At 37.5% G+C, this 17,889-nt stretch overlaps 2 protein-coding genes across 6 annotated transcripts; both read right to left on the bottom strand.

Annotated features, from left to right (window-relative positions):
- Positions 1-527: 527 nt before the first annotated feature.
- LOC145239068 (zinc finger BED domain-containing protein 5-like) lies at positions 528-1,289 on the bottom strand. The gene has a single exon (XM_080102354.1). It carries the CDS (start codon positions 1,287-1,289, stop codon positions 528-530), a length of 762 nt encoding a protein of 253 aa, XP_079958480.1.
- On the bottom strand, positions 1,289-7,404 carry LOC145237963 (protein FAM200C-like). 5 transcript variants are annotated; one of them, XM_080100975.1, is made up of 3 exons: positions 7,279-7,404; positions 6,915-6,967; positions 1,289-5,843 (listed from the first exon to the last, which is right to left on the bottom strand). In XM_080100975.1, the coding sequence occupies exon 3, from the start codon at positions 2,098-2,100 to the stop codon at positions 1,291-1,293; it is 810 nt and encodes a 269-aa protein (XP_079957101.1). In that variant the 5' UTR covers positions 2,101-5,843; positions 6,915-6,967; positions 7,279-7,404; the 3' UTR covers positions 1,289-1,290. The 5 variants fall into 5 exon arrangements, with proteins under 5 accessions (XP_079957101.1, XP_079957099.1, XP_079957100.1 ...); XM_080100973.1 differs by having other exon boundaries at positions 1,289-6,613; XM_080100974.1 differs by having other exon boundaries at positions 6,453-6,967.
- Positions 7,405-17,889: the final 10,485 nt, after the last annotated feature.

A 17,889-nucleotide genomic window follows, 5' to 3' on the forward strand; every position in this document is an offset into this window, starting at 1 on the left:
AATTGCTCACGATTCTCGTTACTAAATTTAAGGACATGGGGACACGTTTTTTCCACAAGGAAGAAGATGTCCACCTACTGAGATTAAATCCTTAGCCAAACCAGTTCCTACTGGTTGAGTTTCATCGACTATAAAGAAAACTACCTGCTATATGTAGCTTCAGAAATAAGCAACCAAACCAAAGTAGAAATGGAAAATAACAAAACAACCGGAGCTAAGCTCCAGATAAAACAACCCCATTAGTGGTTTGAAATGTGTCTGCCGATTTCACATCTTTCCATACCGAGAACGCTGTTGAATAGCAATAGCCATTAGAATGCTAAGGAAACTAAGCGTGTCATTTAATTTGCTTGATAAACGTCAAATCAGCTATTTTGAATGTAAGAATTCTTAAAACAAAGGGCCTAGACCAGGGGTTCTTAAACTTTTTGGGTCGCGCCCCCCTTGAAACTTTTTATTAAATCTCACGCCCCCTCTGAATAAATTCAAGTCAAAAAGGTATCATTTTTGTTTATTATTAACATCGGTTACTTAAAATTATTAATGAGAAGATGAGGTTGTTTTTTTGAAACCAGTTGTTTAATTCTTGGTTTCGTTGAACTCAAAGCACATCGTAGGTCAGCTTCACAGTCAAGTTTGTTTCGAGCCTTTGTCTTCACACTAACAAGTGTAGAAAAACCAGTTTCACACAAATACGTTGCTGAAAACGGAAGGAGGGTGCGCAGAGCTACGTTACCAACATTGTTATAAACGCACGCATATTTTGCCCAAAAATCAGTGAGAGGCATTGCTTCAAAGTCATCCTTTGCTGTGGAATTGTATTTTAAATCCAAAAATTCTTCTTGCAAACTTTCACAAACAAGGTCTTCACTGAGGCGAAAGGGATTTCGAGTCAGTTTCCAATCCGACAATTCCATGATGGTAAGTTCCGGAAAGTACCGTTCAAATTCCTCTTTTAAAATCTGAAGATGCGCTTCAATCTCCTTTTTAAGCTCGCCCTCCAGGGTAACACTATTTTGTTCAAGGGCTGCATATAGGTTTGCGAATGATGCAGCATTTCCCTGCTGAACTCGACAATGCCACAGCCCTAGCTTCGCTATAAAAGCACGTATGGCATCAAAACTTTCTATTCTCGTTGTGTTTTTGCCTTGCAGGGTCCGGTTGAGGACATTAAGCGCTTCAAAAACATCAACCAGATATGCCAATGACAATTGAAACCCCTCTGTAAATAAAACCAAGAGATCCTGTTTCCCCTGATCTTCGAGAAATAGCTTTACTTCTCCTCTCATTTCATACACAGGAGTTAGCATATTCCCTTTCGATAACCAACGAACGGCAGTATGAAACAGCAGAGCCGTTGTGATCGGATTCCAAATCATTGCACAGCTTAGCAAACAATCTCGAGTTTACAGCACTTGCTTTGACGAAGTTAACAATCATTATGACAGTTGCCAACTTGTTGTTTAATGCAGCAGGTAGAGTCTTCGATGCTAAAGCTTCTCGGTGGATCACGCAGTGAGTGCCAACAATGTTTGGGTTGTTTCGCTTCATTCTTGTAATAAACCCATTTCGCGAACCAAGCATTGCAGGCACACCATCAGTGCAAACACCTACCAGTTTGTCCCATTTCAGGGAATTGTGACCAAAGTAAAAGGCAACTTTTTCATACACATCTTCTGCTTTAGCAGTTGTTCCCAGCGGTTTACACAGCAACATTTCCTCCTCAATCGTGGTAGTTCCGACATAGTGAACGTAAACCATTAGCTGAGACAATTGGGCAACATCGGTGGTCTCGTCACATTGAATAGCAAAGTATGGTGACGCGTGAATCTTCTCAAGAACTTGAACTTCAATATCCTCTGCAATTTCATCGATACGAGCTTTAATTGTAGAATCTGATAAAGAAATTTTTGCCAGCTTCTTGCGGTTTGTGTCCCCTAACACAAGACCGGCTGCCTTTAGAATACATGGTTTAATTAAAGTTTCCCCAATATTGTGGGGTTTCTTTGCCAGGGCAATCATGTAAGCAATTTCAAACGACGCTTCTACTACTTCACCAGATGACGATTGGCGAAAGTTCTCCTCTCCTGCAATTCTCATTTTCTCAAAAGAGTCCCTTTTGGCTTGAAAATACGCTAATGGTTTGTCTTTCAGTCCAAAGTGCTTTGTTTCAAGATGGCGTTTCAAACGACTTGGCCGCAGTGCATCATTGCTCAAATTTTCAAAACATATTACACACTGTGGCACAGCTTGACCATTTACTGCAGCTGAGTAAAACCATACTGCAAATACTCCTCCATGTACTTTCTCTTTTTAATGCACATCTTGTCTTTAAGCTTAAACAATTGCCAATGTGACTCAATTAATAACCGAACGACTTGGCATTTTGATGGTTAGCTAACTGACAGATGATCATTTGCTTTTTATTGATGTATTGACTAATGACTAGTATTTATTTTTCAACCAATTAGACAAATAGCGGCGGCAAGGTTAAAACACCGTGTTTGAGGATTGAATGTCGTCGATTAAAGCATTGCAATAAAATAATGTCGCGCCCCCCAGTTTAAGAACCCCTGGCCTAGACCATTTCCGAAATTTACAACACATGTTTATTAAACATTTCGAAGTATTTATATCACACCGCAGTATAAGCATATTAGGTTTCGTGTCCATGTCAAGGATACTGAGAAATTTTACCACAACCATTTAAAACCTGCCACAAACGTCCGCAATTTCCTACGATGCAAAATCACGCATCCCAATAAACACATGACGTAATCCACAATGGCGGCAAGTGCATTAGAAAGCAGCAACGTTGTTTCAAATAAAACTTTTTTAGCATTGACCCGTGATGACGCAAATGATATCGATTTGCTTGGAGTAAAGGTCATCATTGAGACGTGAGTTGATCACGTGATCACGCTTAAAAGCAAATGAGCCATCAATCAGAGAGTTGGGCTGGGTGCAAAAAATCCGCTATAATGGATTCATTTACTTTAAACCATGTTAATTTTTCGTTTGCTGGCGCAGTAATTTCCCAACTTTACCATAACACGTACAAAATGGAAAAGATGAAAAATTTGTTTAGTCCGTTTATCTTACTTTGTCTAACTATAGTGAGCCTATGTGCAACAATAAAAAGTTACATAAAAATAAGACAACTATTTACGTGGCCTGACTCTGTCAAATGATTATGGTACAAGATACAAAAAGACTATATGTCCGTCTGCACAGTATATTTTGCTCTCTGTGAAAACAGAGCACTGCAATTCCACACGTTGGACTACAATACTTCGCATGAACTTTGTCTCATTTTAAGTCTACTTGAATCTCTTTGTCACAAGGGCAAGTAAAAACCGTTAAAAGTCACAGGAGTTCATTTCTAACCACTTGAACTTCAAATGTGTTTGACTTGCACAAAACCTATAACTAACGTCTACTTCAGGGCACCAACAACGAATTTCGAAAGCAAGTTTAAAACGCAGTGGTTACAAGCATAAATACAATGTTGACTTAGGCTCGATTTATTTACTCAAGCGTATCTTACAGCGTTCCTAGAATCGACTAAGAATCAATCCCCTTAGGTAAGGGTAAGAGATATTACGCCAGTGCCATTTAGTGAGACTGCTAATTAAAAAAAACTCCCATTAACCGTGTATTTACCGTTTTTATACCACCTTTCACGTGTGTTGCCGCTTTTGGGTTCGTTTGGCCTCAAAACACAACTGATATTTGACTAAAAAGTCAGTCCGTGCGCAATTTGGACACACTAAAATTAGAAACCTTTCTCAAGCAACTAAAACACACTGATTCCTTCATTATGCAACAAACACACGTCCTTAGCTGGCTATATTAAACTTCCGAGCCTTTAAAAAAACTGCTGTAACACAAAACTCTTTTTCTGAAATTCAAGTCAAGCACAAAAAATCGATTTTTACTCAAACCAAACGCGTTGCATAATTATGTAATAAACATCAACTGACACTGTATGCTCATGGAATGCGTAGTTAAGATTGTCTTGCAGTGTAACTAACGTTAACAGCATCCGGACATAGTACCCGGCTTTTACTTGTAGTATAATGATCTATGACGGGTTGTAAGCTTTAGAAAATGTACAGAAGTGACAGGAGTCACGAATTTAATATCGCCACTTTGGGAAGTCCCTATTACTAAGCATTTAACGAAACCAATCTGCTATATACAGTAAGTGAAATTTGATCCCTGAAAATCATACATACCACAACACATACACACTGCATGTATTCTACCGAAATAGTTAATACGTGTGCAAAAGTTTAACATGACAGAGAAATGTTAATGTGGATATTTTTACATTCGAAAAGCAGGGTTGTACAAGATGCTCAAAACAAAATGTGAAAGTAGCACCTTTCCCAAGGGCTTAAAGGCAAAACATATTTAAATAATATTTGATCACTAATTTGTTTCAGTTTTTACCAGACGCTGTTTTGACTTTAACCGTACCAAGTTTGAACAATAACACGTGAAAGTCATCTTGATAATATATTGTGAACCGATGAGTATTTCAAGTCAATATGTATGATATTGTTGCTTGGTGTCTATATACTGCCAACGAAAACTTGCGGAAGTCGCGTGGTACAGAATGTAGATTTAACCAAGGGGAATTGTCCAGATTTGCTTGGAAATTATACCAACACAGATTTAATGGTTTCGGGGTGTCATAAACCACCATATAAGCTTGTTGGATGTTTAATGCATGCAAATGAGTTAGGAAATGCTTTTGAATAGTCGCATCACTCACAAAAGAAAAAAGGGTTGCCCGACTTCAGAGAACGATTGCTACGATTACTATGAATTCCTGCAATAAATTACAGTTGACAAAAACAAGCAAATGTGCCCACATTTTAAGCTTGCCACAAGTGAGCCACGACTGCGATTTCACAAATAGTCCGCCAATCAAAATAGTTTGGGAAAAACGAAGAAATATTTTCCCAAGGCAGGTTAAGATATTCTAAAGGTTCGTCCTTATCCTTATTTCCCATAAACTTGTTTTGCGTTCATTTTTGCTGCCCCCTATAGGGCTTTATAAAGCGTTGGGTCCGCAGTCCCACAAATAGACGAGCTTCTGTTTTCGCTAAACGAGATTCTCAGGCTGCTGACGTCACAGCGTTAAAAGGAAGTGTTTGCTAATGAAATGACTCGCGTAACCCTTAGTCCTTCTCGCCTAAGCAAACACGCGAGGCACAGATACCGGTTTCTCCATATTGCCGTGCATTGGAAACGTGAGAAATTGAACCAATCACGTTGTCGCCTACCCGAATGTTGGATGTTTACAAAACACGACGTGAATTCCAGGTTTAGACAGGCTCTGACGCGGTTTCAGCCACCGTGACGCACTGAAATAACTCTTCCCGAGCAACAACAAAATGCTTTATCATCAAAGAAGCATGGACAACAAAACAATTGTTGTTGAAACTAAAGTTCCTATTTTAGCACAGTTTATTAGTTTAGCGCTTTTTTTATTTACAACACGCCAATGCTGGTTTCGGGATCAACGAAGAGTTTAATTCTTCAGCAAGATTTTTATACGCCAGGTGTGTTTTTCGTGTTACAATAGTAATACTGAATGCGCGCTTTCTGTTTGTCTGTATCACCAACGCAAAAAATCAGAGATTTAAACAGTTGTGAAATAACGAGTAACAGTAGTGCACCGAGAATGTTCACCTACGGCAATACACGAACATTGCAGGACATCGAATGTTGATACACAAAACATGGTTATAAGAGCTTGTAGCTGTGTACAGTGTTTTTTTAAGGTGTTACCGAAACGGTCCCACAAATTTCTCCAGCGGTCTGCCAGTAGCCTAATAAATAATTCGTTTAAGCAAATATGGCTATTTTTTGGTATTTAAATTAAACACTTGCGGTCTCTTAAAACTACTTAGCGGTCACCCAAACCAAACCTTAAAAAAACCCTGGCTGTGTATACATTTACATAGATATGTTTAAAAATGTGCAAAAGTCATTTTTAAATCGGTTAATAATAACGTTCCAATAACAAACAGGCCTAAACCTTTTGTTGTCACTTGTTGCTTTTTAGACATTTTGGCCAAAATATGGACAATTTTTAAAACCAATTTCAAGCGATGCAGTTTTAACATCACAACCCAGATTTGCATTTGCTATACTGGAATAATTAGCAAACCATTTAATTTGCAGCGCAAACCGTAGGAGAATTGCAGCGAGTAACCAAAACCATCTATTCAACCCAATTCAATTTAAACAGTGGGGCAGTTGTGGCATGGATGAACTTCAATGAACAAGTTCCCAGGCCCACGCAACCTAAATCCACTAAAACCGTGGGCGGACGACTGGGGTAAGAAACTTTAAACGTTATGGACGTTGTAAAAATCCCCAAAGGCATTGTTCGGACAGAGTGCCCACGGGTTGGTTTAGCTAGAAAAGTCCCAAACCTGAAACATCCGTATTTCCCTAAGGCTTTTCAAGTGACACGAATGACTTCGGTAAGGTTTACTTAAGAACTTGTGACGCAGTCCGCACCAAGCCAATCAGGACGGTCGCCGTGGGCGTTCTTAAGGCGTGGCTTTAACCCCAGCCTTGGCACAAACTTCGTCTGTGATAAAAATTCTATTTCAGGTATTTGAGCTCAGACACGAAAAGAGCGATTATTTAGGCGCCACCGCCTTTGGGGAGTAGTTGGTTAACGACTTTTAAATCTTTTCCACTAAAATTTTTGAGTAAGGCATCCACAGCCTACACGGGACATACATTAAATGTAACATGAATGTGCCGACCGACCAACTACGATTAAACAAATATCCAAAGACTGGGCTTTAATTAAAGTTAGACAAATTTTGCTACAAATGCACTAACGACGTTTCGTTGCAATAGCCCGTTTTGCTACATATACGTACGAGCTGTCGAAATAAGTTGCAGTGGTTACCAAACTTCATCGACGAATTCCTCCCTTAACAATTCGAAACATTTTAATTCCTCCCAAGGGACTATATAGTAGATACTAAAACTAAACCATACAAAAATCATTTAAAATTGTTTTTTTTTAGTTCGCAGGTTATATTCGCAGAGCTGATTGTCTAACAAACTACATGTACAAATTGAAGCAAATTCCTCCCCTAAAGTTTTAAATTGATCGGAAACCACTGGGTTATAGTTTAAAGTAAACATGTTTCATTCACTTGACATGCTGTTTATAATCAAACAATGAAAAAATATTAACTTTTCATGCAATTTAACAACAACAAAAAGTTGCTTACTCACAAGCTTTTTTGGAAATACTGCTACAATACTAATTGGTGTGTTATCCTTGACGAAAAGCTTCATTCTAAACATTGTGCTGCTCTAGTTCCAACTATTTCAAGACATCACTAGTTTTGTTTTACAACTTGCCGAAAGCATCAAATCCCTCGCGCCATTTGGACACGTGGTTCCGCATCGCTGCGCACGACTGAGCATTAACAATTGAAACAAGGTCACTTGAGAGAAACATGCCACAATGATTGTTATTACCACCTTAGTGCGAAAATGCGTGACAACTTGCGCCTAACTGTCTTTATTGTACTCTTTTATACAAGTTCAAGTGTTATACTTACGCGAGATATTCGTTTTCTACTTCAGTTTACACTATAACATAAGTTTTCTTCATAAAATACTTTTATTTCTGATGAATGTTTTTTTATATTATTCCGACGCCATACTTACTTACAGGCCGTGGTGGGATTCAGCCGATTTGCACCGGTTCGATAGAACCGTCTCACAAAATTTTATGAGATCAGCGAACCGGTTAGCAATGGAAATATGACATTTTGTAACAGAACCTGCTGAAAAATATGACTTTTGTGATAGAACCGGATGACAAAAAATTTGAATCCCGACACTGCTTACAGGATGACCAACTACATAATATCAAAACATGGATTCTTCACTTCATTTGTTTCTGCACCACCAGCCATGTGGTGCCAATACGCAAGGATTTGGAAGAACAATGGCTTTTGTGGGTATTCTTGCCGATCTCTAAAGACCTTTGTAAAGGCGTTTTACTCACTCTTTGTGGTTAGTTGTGCAAACATTTCGAACAGAATTCCTAAACCGCTGAAGGAAAAAACGTTTTTAATGTTTCAGCCACTAAGTGCAAGTACAGAATTCTAAGGAACTTAAAGTTGTTTGTTGGAAGACAATAGGTTATCAATAACTGTAAGTTTAATTCATTTTGCCTTTAGTGTGTGATATTGTCGTCTGAATAATACAAACATGTACATAAAAATTCGTTATCGTTACGTTTTTTTCGACCTTTAGTATGGAACCAGGTGGAATAACTTGCATTGATGTAACATGCAAGTTATACAACGTAACTGCAAGTGATGTAAACGGAAATACGCTAAACTAGTAAACTGTGGTAAATTAGCAATTTTTTAAGTTTTACCGGGTGTACTCTTGCTAGTGATGAATTTTAAGTTTCAGTTAGTTGCCCTAAGCAATTTGATCGAATGTGTTGTTTAGGCGATGTTTCGGTTCCGGCCCAAACTTTTGGTAGTGAGGTCGGCGTGAGAAATTATGCCAAACAGAATGAAATCCGAAAATACAAGCCTGAAACCAAATCAGATTTATTTCGAAATACAGTCCGAATTAGGTGACAATGCGGTATCAGTGAGGCCTTGTGTGAAGTCAGGTCTTTTTTAAATCGGTTTTATTTAAACTGAATCCCGAAGCCAGACCGAAATGCCCTGTCTGACTTATAAAACTGCAGTGCAGCACTAGTTGTAGCCATTGCCAAAAATACAACACACAGAAAGGTTAGTTGCGTTACGTATTTTCTAGCGCTACATGCGGACTATTTCAAATAAATTACAAACACGTACAGCGCTGTTGCAATTTATTTATAGGGTTGTCAATGTAACACACTACATACGGGGGCAGGAACTTAGCCGAACGATCTGGCGCGCCTGACCCATATACAGACATAAAAAAACCTGATCGGGATTCGTCCCCGGGAGAGTCCTGGGTTCGAACCCCGTGAAAAAAAAAAAAAAAAAAAAAACACACTACATACGGGCAGGAACTTGGCCGAATGGTCTGGCGCGCCTGACCCACATACAGACATAAAAAAAAACTTGATCGGGATTCGTCCCCGGGAGTGTCCTGGGTTCGAACCCCGTGAAAAAAAAACTACATACATTTAGCCAAATGGACTAAACTAAAATAACACCCAAATTACTATCTAAACTCGTACATAGGTGGCACTTGCCCAAACGCTTATTCAGGTAAATAACATTTCAAAATTACGGTTAGTGGTCAAAATATGGTCAAATAATGCGTAACTGTCCAATTTCGTGCTTCATACTTGCCACATTTGGATGTAATATTGCCAACGGAAATACCATTCCATAAATTTTGCACAAATGAAACCGGCTAAGACAACGTCGTTATTTTAAATATATTTCATCACATGATTTTAAACAACGGTTAAAGTCAAAAAATTTTCACCAAAACAAAATTTAAACAAAAAAACATGGAACGAAAACTCTTTTTGCACAAACTTCACCAAATGTTAGATCAAAGAAAATACAATCTTAATTTTACAGCTTTTCATGCAATGAATTTGACGGCGAATCCGTTCTTTAAAAGTTTACCCGAACTTCACAACATTGCTTACAATTAAGGTCTCATAACATTTTAATTATATACTGTGTTACGCAAAATTTGTCCTCGTTGGAAAGATGGAATATACGCAGTCGGGAATTTTGTGTTGATTTATAACACGTACTTCCCTTATTCGGAGACGGCTGATCGAAAAGAAACATGACCACAGCAACCTTCAACGTGTGAAAAGGAAGTCTGAGTGAGACAACGGGGTAAGTTGAAAGGACAACGTTGATGGACATAAAATAGATACCAGGAAGGTCTAATGACAGCTATGCTCTTTCTTAACATTTCACCCTTTGATAATGATGCCATGTTGAGATGCCATGTTGAGATGCCATGTTGAGATGCCATGTTGAGATGCCATGCTAATTTTACTTGCGTGTCTTATTTCGGAATTTTCGAAGTGCCGATTTTCAATTAAATGCAATCGTTACATTGCTCCTTGCCTTTTGGCATAGGAAGTGTAGGAATGTGATCGAAATGCTAATAGATCTAGCAAGGAATTCCTACTCGGGATAAATCCGTGATCTAATTACCACAGCATCAGCGAATATATTGCGGCAATTCTTCATCAGGGGGAAATCAATGTAAGTGCTCTTTTGCTATAGTTAAATGATGGATGTGCAACACTTTGGTTTAGCACAAGCTAAATTACAGGTGTGTTTTGTTATGGGAAACCGCAATCGAATCGATTGGAAGTTTTAACTCTGATCAGGTGTTGGACATGCCTACATTTCTGTGACATTTTGCTGCTCTTAAGTCGCATTAAAGTTTCATGATTTTTGGCTGAGTAGTGGCCCCGCTTAAAGATATGGTCTGCAAAGCGAGAAGCCGGATATACAGTTTTATTCAAACCTATTTGAAAATATATTTTGCAATTGGTATGAATTTCACGAAACCAACAGCCGACCAACAAGCAACCGCATGATATTTATAACGTATATGTTTTCTATTCTTGTGTTTTTCGAGAAAGTTATACGAGCATATTAATTCGCCCCTACTATTATGTTTGCAATGTTGAGACATAAATGCATTGTGCATAGACGCCATGGCCTTTTAGCATGACAACACACACCGCGTATAAGGCTTTATATGTTTTTTTTACCGGGCTATAGGTCACCTCTCAATCATTCAGGAATTATTCCTATAAGCTTTCATGCAAATCATATGGGTATGCTTAAATGTCGTGGGAAACCAGCATCTTAAGATTGCTTTGTCTTGGGCGCAGATACGGTTTTACTGTAGGTCTTCTGCGGTTGGCAGGACGACACAAACGGAAAAAGGCGTTAAAGCATTTAAGCCGCATGCAAGAGCCCACAAGCAGAAGAAGTGGATATCATTGAACCCATGCGTTCGATGTTAAATACAGGTTTGTATTGGGTTTGGTTTAGTCTATTTCGCTTGGTGAAAGAACACACCGCGACACAATTGCACTGAACAATCATCAAGTCGGAAATAGCTGCATAAGTTTGAAACGTTATGGGGGCGCGAAATAGTGGATAGCACAATTGGCGGGCCATGACTAAACGCACTGCTGCTATACCGTATTATGAAGCGTTATGTGACGGAAGCTTATACCAGAGAGTGGAGCTTGGCCCACTGTGGGTATAACACGACTGGGAGGAAGCATTGGTGGACAAAGGGGCCCTAAAATCTAAACACCGGTGTTACGAAAATGGGTAGGGTTCGATTTGGTTGGAGAGAGGTTTTAACCGAGCTTCTGTGTGTTAATATTTCATTGATATTTTATTATTTTATTTTATGCGAAGTGCTTCTGTTGAACACGTTTAATTTGAAAATATAGGAATGCATCCTACATTCATCTGCAAAATTGTAATGCTCATTCTTTCTGTTTGATTTACAGCTTCACTAATTTATTAGTTTAAAGGCCCTGCTGTTGCCCGTTTCGCTCCAATCTATGGAACTGTTAATCATTTTCACTATTTTATTGCTGACTTTTGCTTCTCCAGTTAAAGGCAAGATTTTGAATGACACTGGTAAGTGATAGCTGAATTATATCTTTGTTATCTATTGTCGCACTGTTTTATTTTATACAATTTGGCAAAATGCAACTGTACCAACAACCTGGCGAATGCTAGTAAACGCATTGTTTTTGCCCTCATCAGCAAAAAGACCGAACAGTAATAAAATAAATACAGCGACATTTCACAAAAAGCAGATATGGCTGTTTAGCGCAATAAAAATACCCTGACCTTTTCATAGACTTTTTTGATTTTTCCCTTGTTTCCTAATACTCTTTAACTCGCAGCTATACTTGAGGTGTACTGTTAGGAAATCAGGACGGACCAGAGTTTAACACAGCACTTCCCTGACACATCGCTTGTTTGAACGTTTCATGTTGTTTACTCGGTGGTGGCCTGTAGGCAAAACCCGCGTAATTTTAGTTGAGTAATCGGAAAGCTACGAAAGTATTTCTACCCTCAGATTAGATGGTGACTTTATTGGTGGCCTACTTTGTCATTCATTAAAGTTGTGATTAGTTTATTAAAATGTTCATTTTAAAACATTGTAACAACCTACTTGAAATAATGTTTTGATTTTTTAACATAAAGTTTTGAAATTAACATCTTAATAGTGTAAGTGTAGGCTTAAGTTACGTAAAATTACCTACTTAAAATGGGGCCAAACGCTTTTTTTTACAAAAACAAAAACTTGGCGGAAAGATAGGATTTTAATAACGTAAAATTGGTATACAAATGTGGCCGAGTATATTTACCGTTTGTACTTTTTGCTGGTGTGTTTGGGTCTACGGGTTTCAAAGGGGTAATTGAAGGAGACCATAAACTATAGAAGATTAAGAACCATTGATCTAACCTACGTTGTGTTATCTTTGCAGAATGGAACCAGAATACAAACTGCAGCAGTGAGAACCAAACCCTAGTGGTTTACGAAGGTTGGCCGCAAATCATTGAATGTCCTGTCGAAAAGGAATACTATGACGAATATGACGCCACATATTACTATGAAGACTACGGTGGAAAATGGGTAAAGCTATACAAAACTATGTAGTTTATGAGTTGAATACACATTTGACTTTACTTGGTAAAAGTTCCTTGATATACGTCTAGCGGAAAAATTATAGCACCAAGCAGTTTTCATAAAACATCAGTACGAAAGGCAAAATTTAAGTTGTGTAGCTTTTCCAAGACCTGCACAAAGTTCTTAATTTGTTAACAGACTTTATTTTATCTAGTCTAAACAAAACTGTATGTAATACTTTGTACTCTGTCCCATTATTTAAGTTGTAACAAATATTTTTAGCGGATTTAGTCGTAACATGTCTGAAGAATATTTATATCAATCATCTATACAAGTCTCTGACGATTTCTCTACCTTTTTCACATCACTGCTCATTTGTACGTTATTTTTCCCAATAGGAACTTTCTCCCTCAAATCTAAACCAATATGTTGTATAATTAAGTATGTACTGTTTATCAAATTCAGCTCTATGTGTTTTTCAGGTGACTTGTGAAATTTCTTTTTCAAGCAACGGTTCTGTGGTCGGAAGCCACAGGTTCAATTCCAGTCTTGAGAAACCATTTTACAAAACTTCCGATCTCCACGCTAATTCATCAACGAGTTATACCGCCCACACGCAGGTATTGCTTGACACCTTAGCTACATTGTATAAATTAAATTGATTTTTTAAAGCAATGCTAGTTTAGTTTTCCCATTTGTTAGCATTGTTTCCCAACCAAAGGTTCTGAAATAAGGCAATACGCCGCAAAAGAGCAAATAGTTTTTATCGAAACAGACTGAACTTAAAATATCCTTTCTAATGGTGGTTTTGCACTGAATCCCATGATATCAAAACGACATTAAAAGTAAAAAGCGTTTACCCAAGCATAAAGCACAGCGTTTCCATATGCTACGCCACGGCGAAACAAGCATGCTTTAATTATTAGAGCAAGCAACATTCCATGTTGTCGTTTAATCTTGTGCATAGGTAATTACGCACAATTAAAAAAGGTTAATGAGGCAAATAGGTTCAACTAAAAACCTCACTGATTTATTGTGTTTGGACAAATGTTTCGTCCACCATGGGACTTTTGGATATTTTGTTGTTGTTTGTAAACTGTTTTTATTTTTAGAGCGACGACGGTTCTTACTGCACTTCCATAGTCGTAACTTTCAAAGTGAAGCCAATGCCCACTGCAAGTTGCACAGAAAGTGCAAAAGGCGGCACAGTTAAAGTTTCCAAATACGCAGGGGAACCTGTCAACTTAGACTGCAAGCGTACGTTTGTATTTTTATCTACTTTTTAGTTGTGAGGTTCGATAACTTTTAATTACATTATTTGACGAAAAAAGTAAAATAATGTAGTTGGACTTGTATGCTTTTAAAGCAAAGGTTTTACTTTAATGCAGCTACGAATGAATTTGAATACAAGCTGCAACCGGGCATGTTGGACAAAGTTTCAGTGGATTGGTTTTACAACTGTGGGCCGCTACCACCAGATGTCGCTGTCAGAAATGCAAAAGATAATGAGGTGCATTTTTTTCTCAAATTGGGACAGGAACTTGGCCTAATGGTCCGGCGCGCCTGACCCATATACAGACATAAAAAACCCTGTTCGGGATTCGTCCCCGGGAGGTTCCTAGGTGCAAACCCCGTGAAAAAAAAAAGTTTTTTTCTCAAATTATATTTCATTTCATCGTTCATATTCGGCTGAAACCTAACTTAAGATTCATGTACGACTGCGCGGTGAGTCTTGTGTGAATTGACGCTGCAGAGATGGTTTAAGTATTGAATGTTTGTTTATTTTACCATTTCCGAATACTTTAAAACCGCTAGCCAACACCAAACAGGCCCAATGCCAGGAAATAGAACTAAACTCGTTTCATATCAATGTAAAAGCATCGAGCCAATAAATGATAAGCTGCAGACAGTGAGACCTTATAGGTGGAAACAGTGTGCACTGTCTGCAGCTTATCGTTTCACATCGTCACAGCATAATGAAATCTAATGCATAAGTAAAACATCTTGTTAGTTTTGACTGGAACTGATCAGCCGAATTCTAATTTTGGAAGAATATGGTAAAACCCTTTTGCTTATTTTAGATGGTATTTAATCGCGCCTCTATTGATTCCGTCACATTCAAACATCCAGGACTCTACTCCTGTGCGGTGACGTACAAAGGAATGCGGTTGTACATAATTCACTATAGCGTCTGTGTTAGAGGTAAGAACTTGTTCATTGGGACAAATGGGGATAGTTAGACGTTTTGGGCATTTTTTATATTTTTAATAATTTTTATCTTTAATAAAAAGTATATGTATCTCTTTTACAGAGCAAAATAAACGCAGCAAACTCAAAATGTATTTTGTAAACGACTTATATAGGCTAAACCGTGTTACAATTTTGACCATATATGCGATCACATATGAAGGAGGTTCTTAACGACCTTTGTCAAAATAAAATTTATAAACTGTAACTAAATTTCTCAATGGTTAGCGAACTTTATAGCTATAGAAGAGTCATTTGTTTAAAGAATATTAGTGACATTGTATACGGTCGAAGCCTCCTGTCACATATGGGGAACTTTGAACATAAAATCGAAATTTTTAGTACTTTAAATATGAAACAATCAATCGTTTGTTTAAATGTTTTATTTAATTGTTTGTAGTCGCACAATTGCCGCAAGTTGGCAACGGCTGCCCTAACTAAAAGCATTCGTTTTTCAATGTATTTGCAGCCGAAAAATATATCCAAATTGTATTTCAGAAAAGTTAACAGCACCGAAACCGGCTATTAAATGTCCACAGCAGACTTATAGGATCAAAAAACTCGGTGAAAAGGTTACGATTAATTGCACTGTTGACCTTGGTTTTGGTGCCAGTAATCAAGAAATCTCATCCCGCTGGGAGAAACTTCAAGTCAAAGATAAGGTAGTTTATAACCGTGTAAATATAGGAATTGATGCTATCTATAAGGGCCGGTTAGGTTCAATTTGACAAATCTCCATTAGATGATTTTACATTTGAATTTCAGCGTTTTTTAAAGAAATAATGTTGACTGAGTAACCGTTAAAGAAGAGATCATTTCAACCAATACTTCAGTCTTATGGCACACTTTTAGATCGCAACCAATAAGCACTGATCCGTCAATATTCTATCTGTTATTGCAGATTTTTTTCATGGAATCCAATCCAATTTTTAAACAATTTTTTTCATCCATTTATAGAGGCTGCGGATCCATATGTGAAATAACTCAAACATTTTAATGATAATCTAGGTGGGAATTTTATAGAATAACAATTCGTGCAGCATAAGAGATAAGAATAGAAAAACATTTCTTTAAGCACCCGGACCTAAGTGAGGACCAAAGTTATAACTGCTTTTTCGCAGGACAACGAAAAAAATAGACCAAGAATCAATTTTGTGTGTGTCACGGATGCAATGGGTAACATTAAGGGGCCGAGTAAACCACGATCGTCCAAGCACAGATGTTGTCGGTAAGAAGTAATGGAGTCGGAAATAAGAAATTTCAATGTAATGTGGACTTTTCTGACATTTAACACAAATAGATAAATGCATAAAACACTAAGCTGTGGAATTTTAAAAGTTATAGATGTCAAAGTGCATGTTGTATGCGCAAATGTGACTCAGATGTTTCCTAGTGATAATTCTTAACGCGTATAACAACCATGAGGCAGCTTGAACTAAATACTTTAGGTTTAAAAAAGTTGGTCTTTCAGTCGGGCCTAAAATTCGAGCTAAAAGCCGCCTCGAACCCGATTCGTCTTTAAAAACCAGTTTACGCCTGAAAGTTTGATTAACTTGGTTAATTGAACGCCTACAAAAAGTACAAGATATAAAAAAGAAGACTTAGTTTTACCATTTTTTTGCAATATTTTACAGAAGTGCTACAGAAATGGATAAGACGTGCTACACCTCTCCGACTAACAACAGTCAGCGGACACCTATGATATTTGAACTACGATTATACCTCGTGTAAGTTAACACTGATACTAATCGGAATTTTTTAGTTTCGATAAGATTCGTCAAAAACAGACACCTTTTCAAAGATTTACGTTAGTGTGCTGTGTAAAAACCGGAAACCAGACAAAATCAAGTGTGTGTCAAAAATGTAGTTACTTTGGCCTATAACAAAAGACAGAAAGAAGGTTTTGTATCATATGTGTCACTAACCAGAGTAACAAACCCCAAACCCGACGTAAATCATTGTTTTAATAGAATCACAATTAAGCCAGAAAATTCAATTACAAACATGAAAATGAACACAAATGAACAAAGTTAGTCGGTTTCATTTAACGAAAGCCCGAATTTGGCCCGAACTAGCCGGACCAGAGTCAAAGCCCAAACAGAAAGCTATACAAGTTCTTAACATTTGATGGTAATTAGTTGTTACCGAAAGCAATAGGTAAACCATATTGTGTGATAAAGTTATCTATCAATCTGTAGTACTAGCACCGTATAGTAAAACTGTATGTTGCATTGTACACATAACTTATAAAGTTTATGGTAGTACATGTTTCGTTATTGATGAAATTACATGTGTTGCGATTCATCGTCTTGAATTCATGACTGCAGCAAATATTAGAGTCAAAACACTAAATCATTCAACCTATTTTAATATTTTACAAATTATATCATAAATTACATTATTCTATTTGAATAAGAAGGAAACTGACGATGCCTTCTAAATAGGCGAAACTTGTTGTTTGTTTTTTTTTTTTGTTTAAAATTTATATTTCGGTTTAAATATCAGATTTCATTGATGCTGATCGTCTGCGACTCTTTTTAATTATTTTGTATTACAACCACTGATTTAATGTTTTTGCAATCTGAAATTTATCTACACTAATATATTTTACTCATTTTTTAAAAATATTATATTTTTGTCTCAGCGACATCCAGAAAGAAGACCTAGGAGTGTACCGGGTTCGCTTTCGTACAAATCCAAAGAATGCTGCTTATTACAATGTCACTATTGAGATGGACGAGACCCCTGAAGTTCAATTTCAAATCTTGACAATCGCTCTTGGAGTGGGAGTGGGACTCCTCTTTCTGCTCATTCTCCTCCTCCTCCTAGTTTTTCGATTTTACGTGGCAGTCTATTGCATGATTTGGTTCGGAAAATACCACGACGGTAAACCGCTTTATCGTTTATGCTTATACGTTCATTTAAATAAATAACAAATTATACACACAATAAATCGGATTGAAGCGCTCCTGTCTAATTTAG

This window comes from Phallusia mammillata, chromosome 7 (genome assembly GCF_965637545.1).
Source record: "Phallusia mammillata chromosome 7, kaPhaMamm4.hap1.1, whole genome shotgun sequence".
Taxonomy (NCBI): domain Eukaryota; kingdom Metazoa; phylum Chordata; class Ascidiacea; order Phlebobranchia; family Ascidiidae; genus Phallusia; species Phallusia mammillata.

Coding starts and splice junctions, on each gene's coding strand:
- LOC145237963 (XM_080100976.1), bottom strand. CDS start 2,100: ATGAGAATTGCAGGAGAGGAGAACTTTCGCCAATCGTCATCTGGTGAA.
- LOC145239068 (XM_080102354.1), bottom strand. CDS start 1,289: ATGAGAGGAGAAGTAAAGCTATTTCTCGAAGATCAGGGGAAACAGGAT.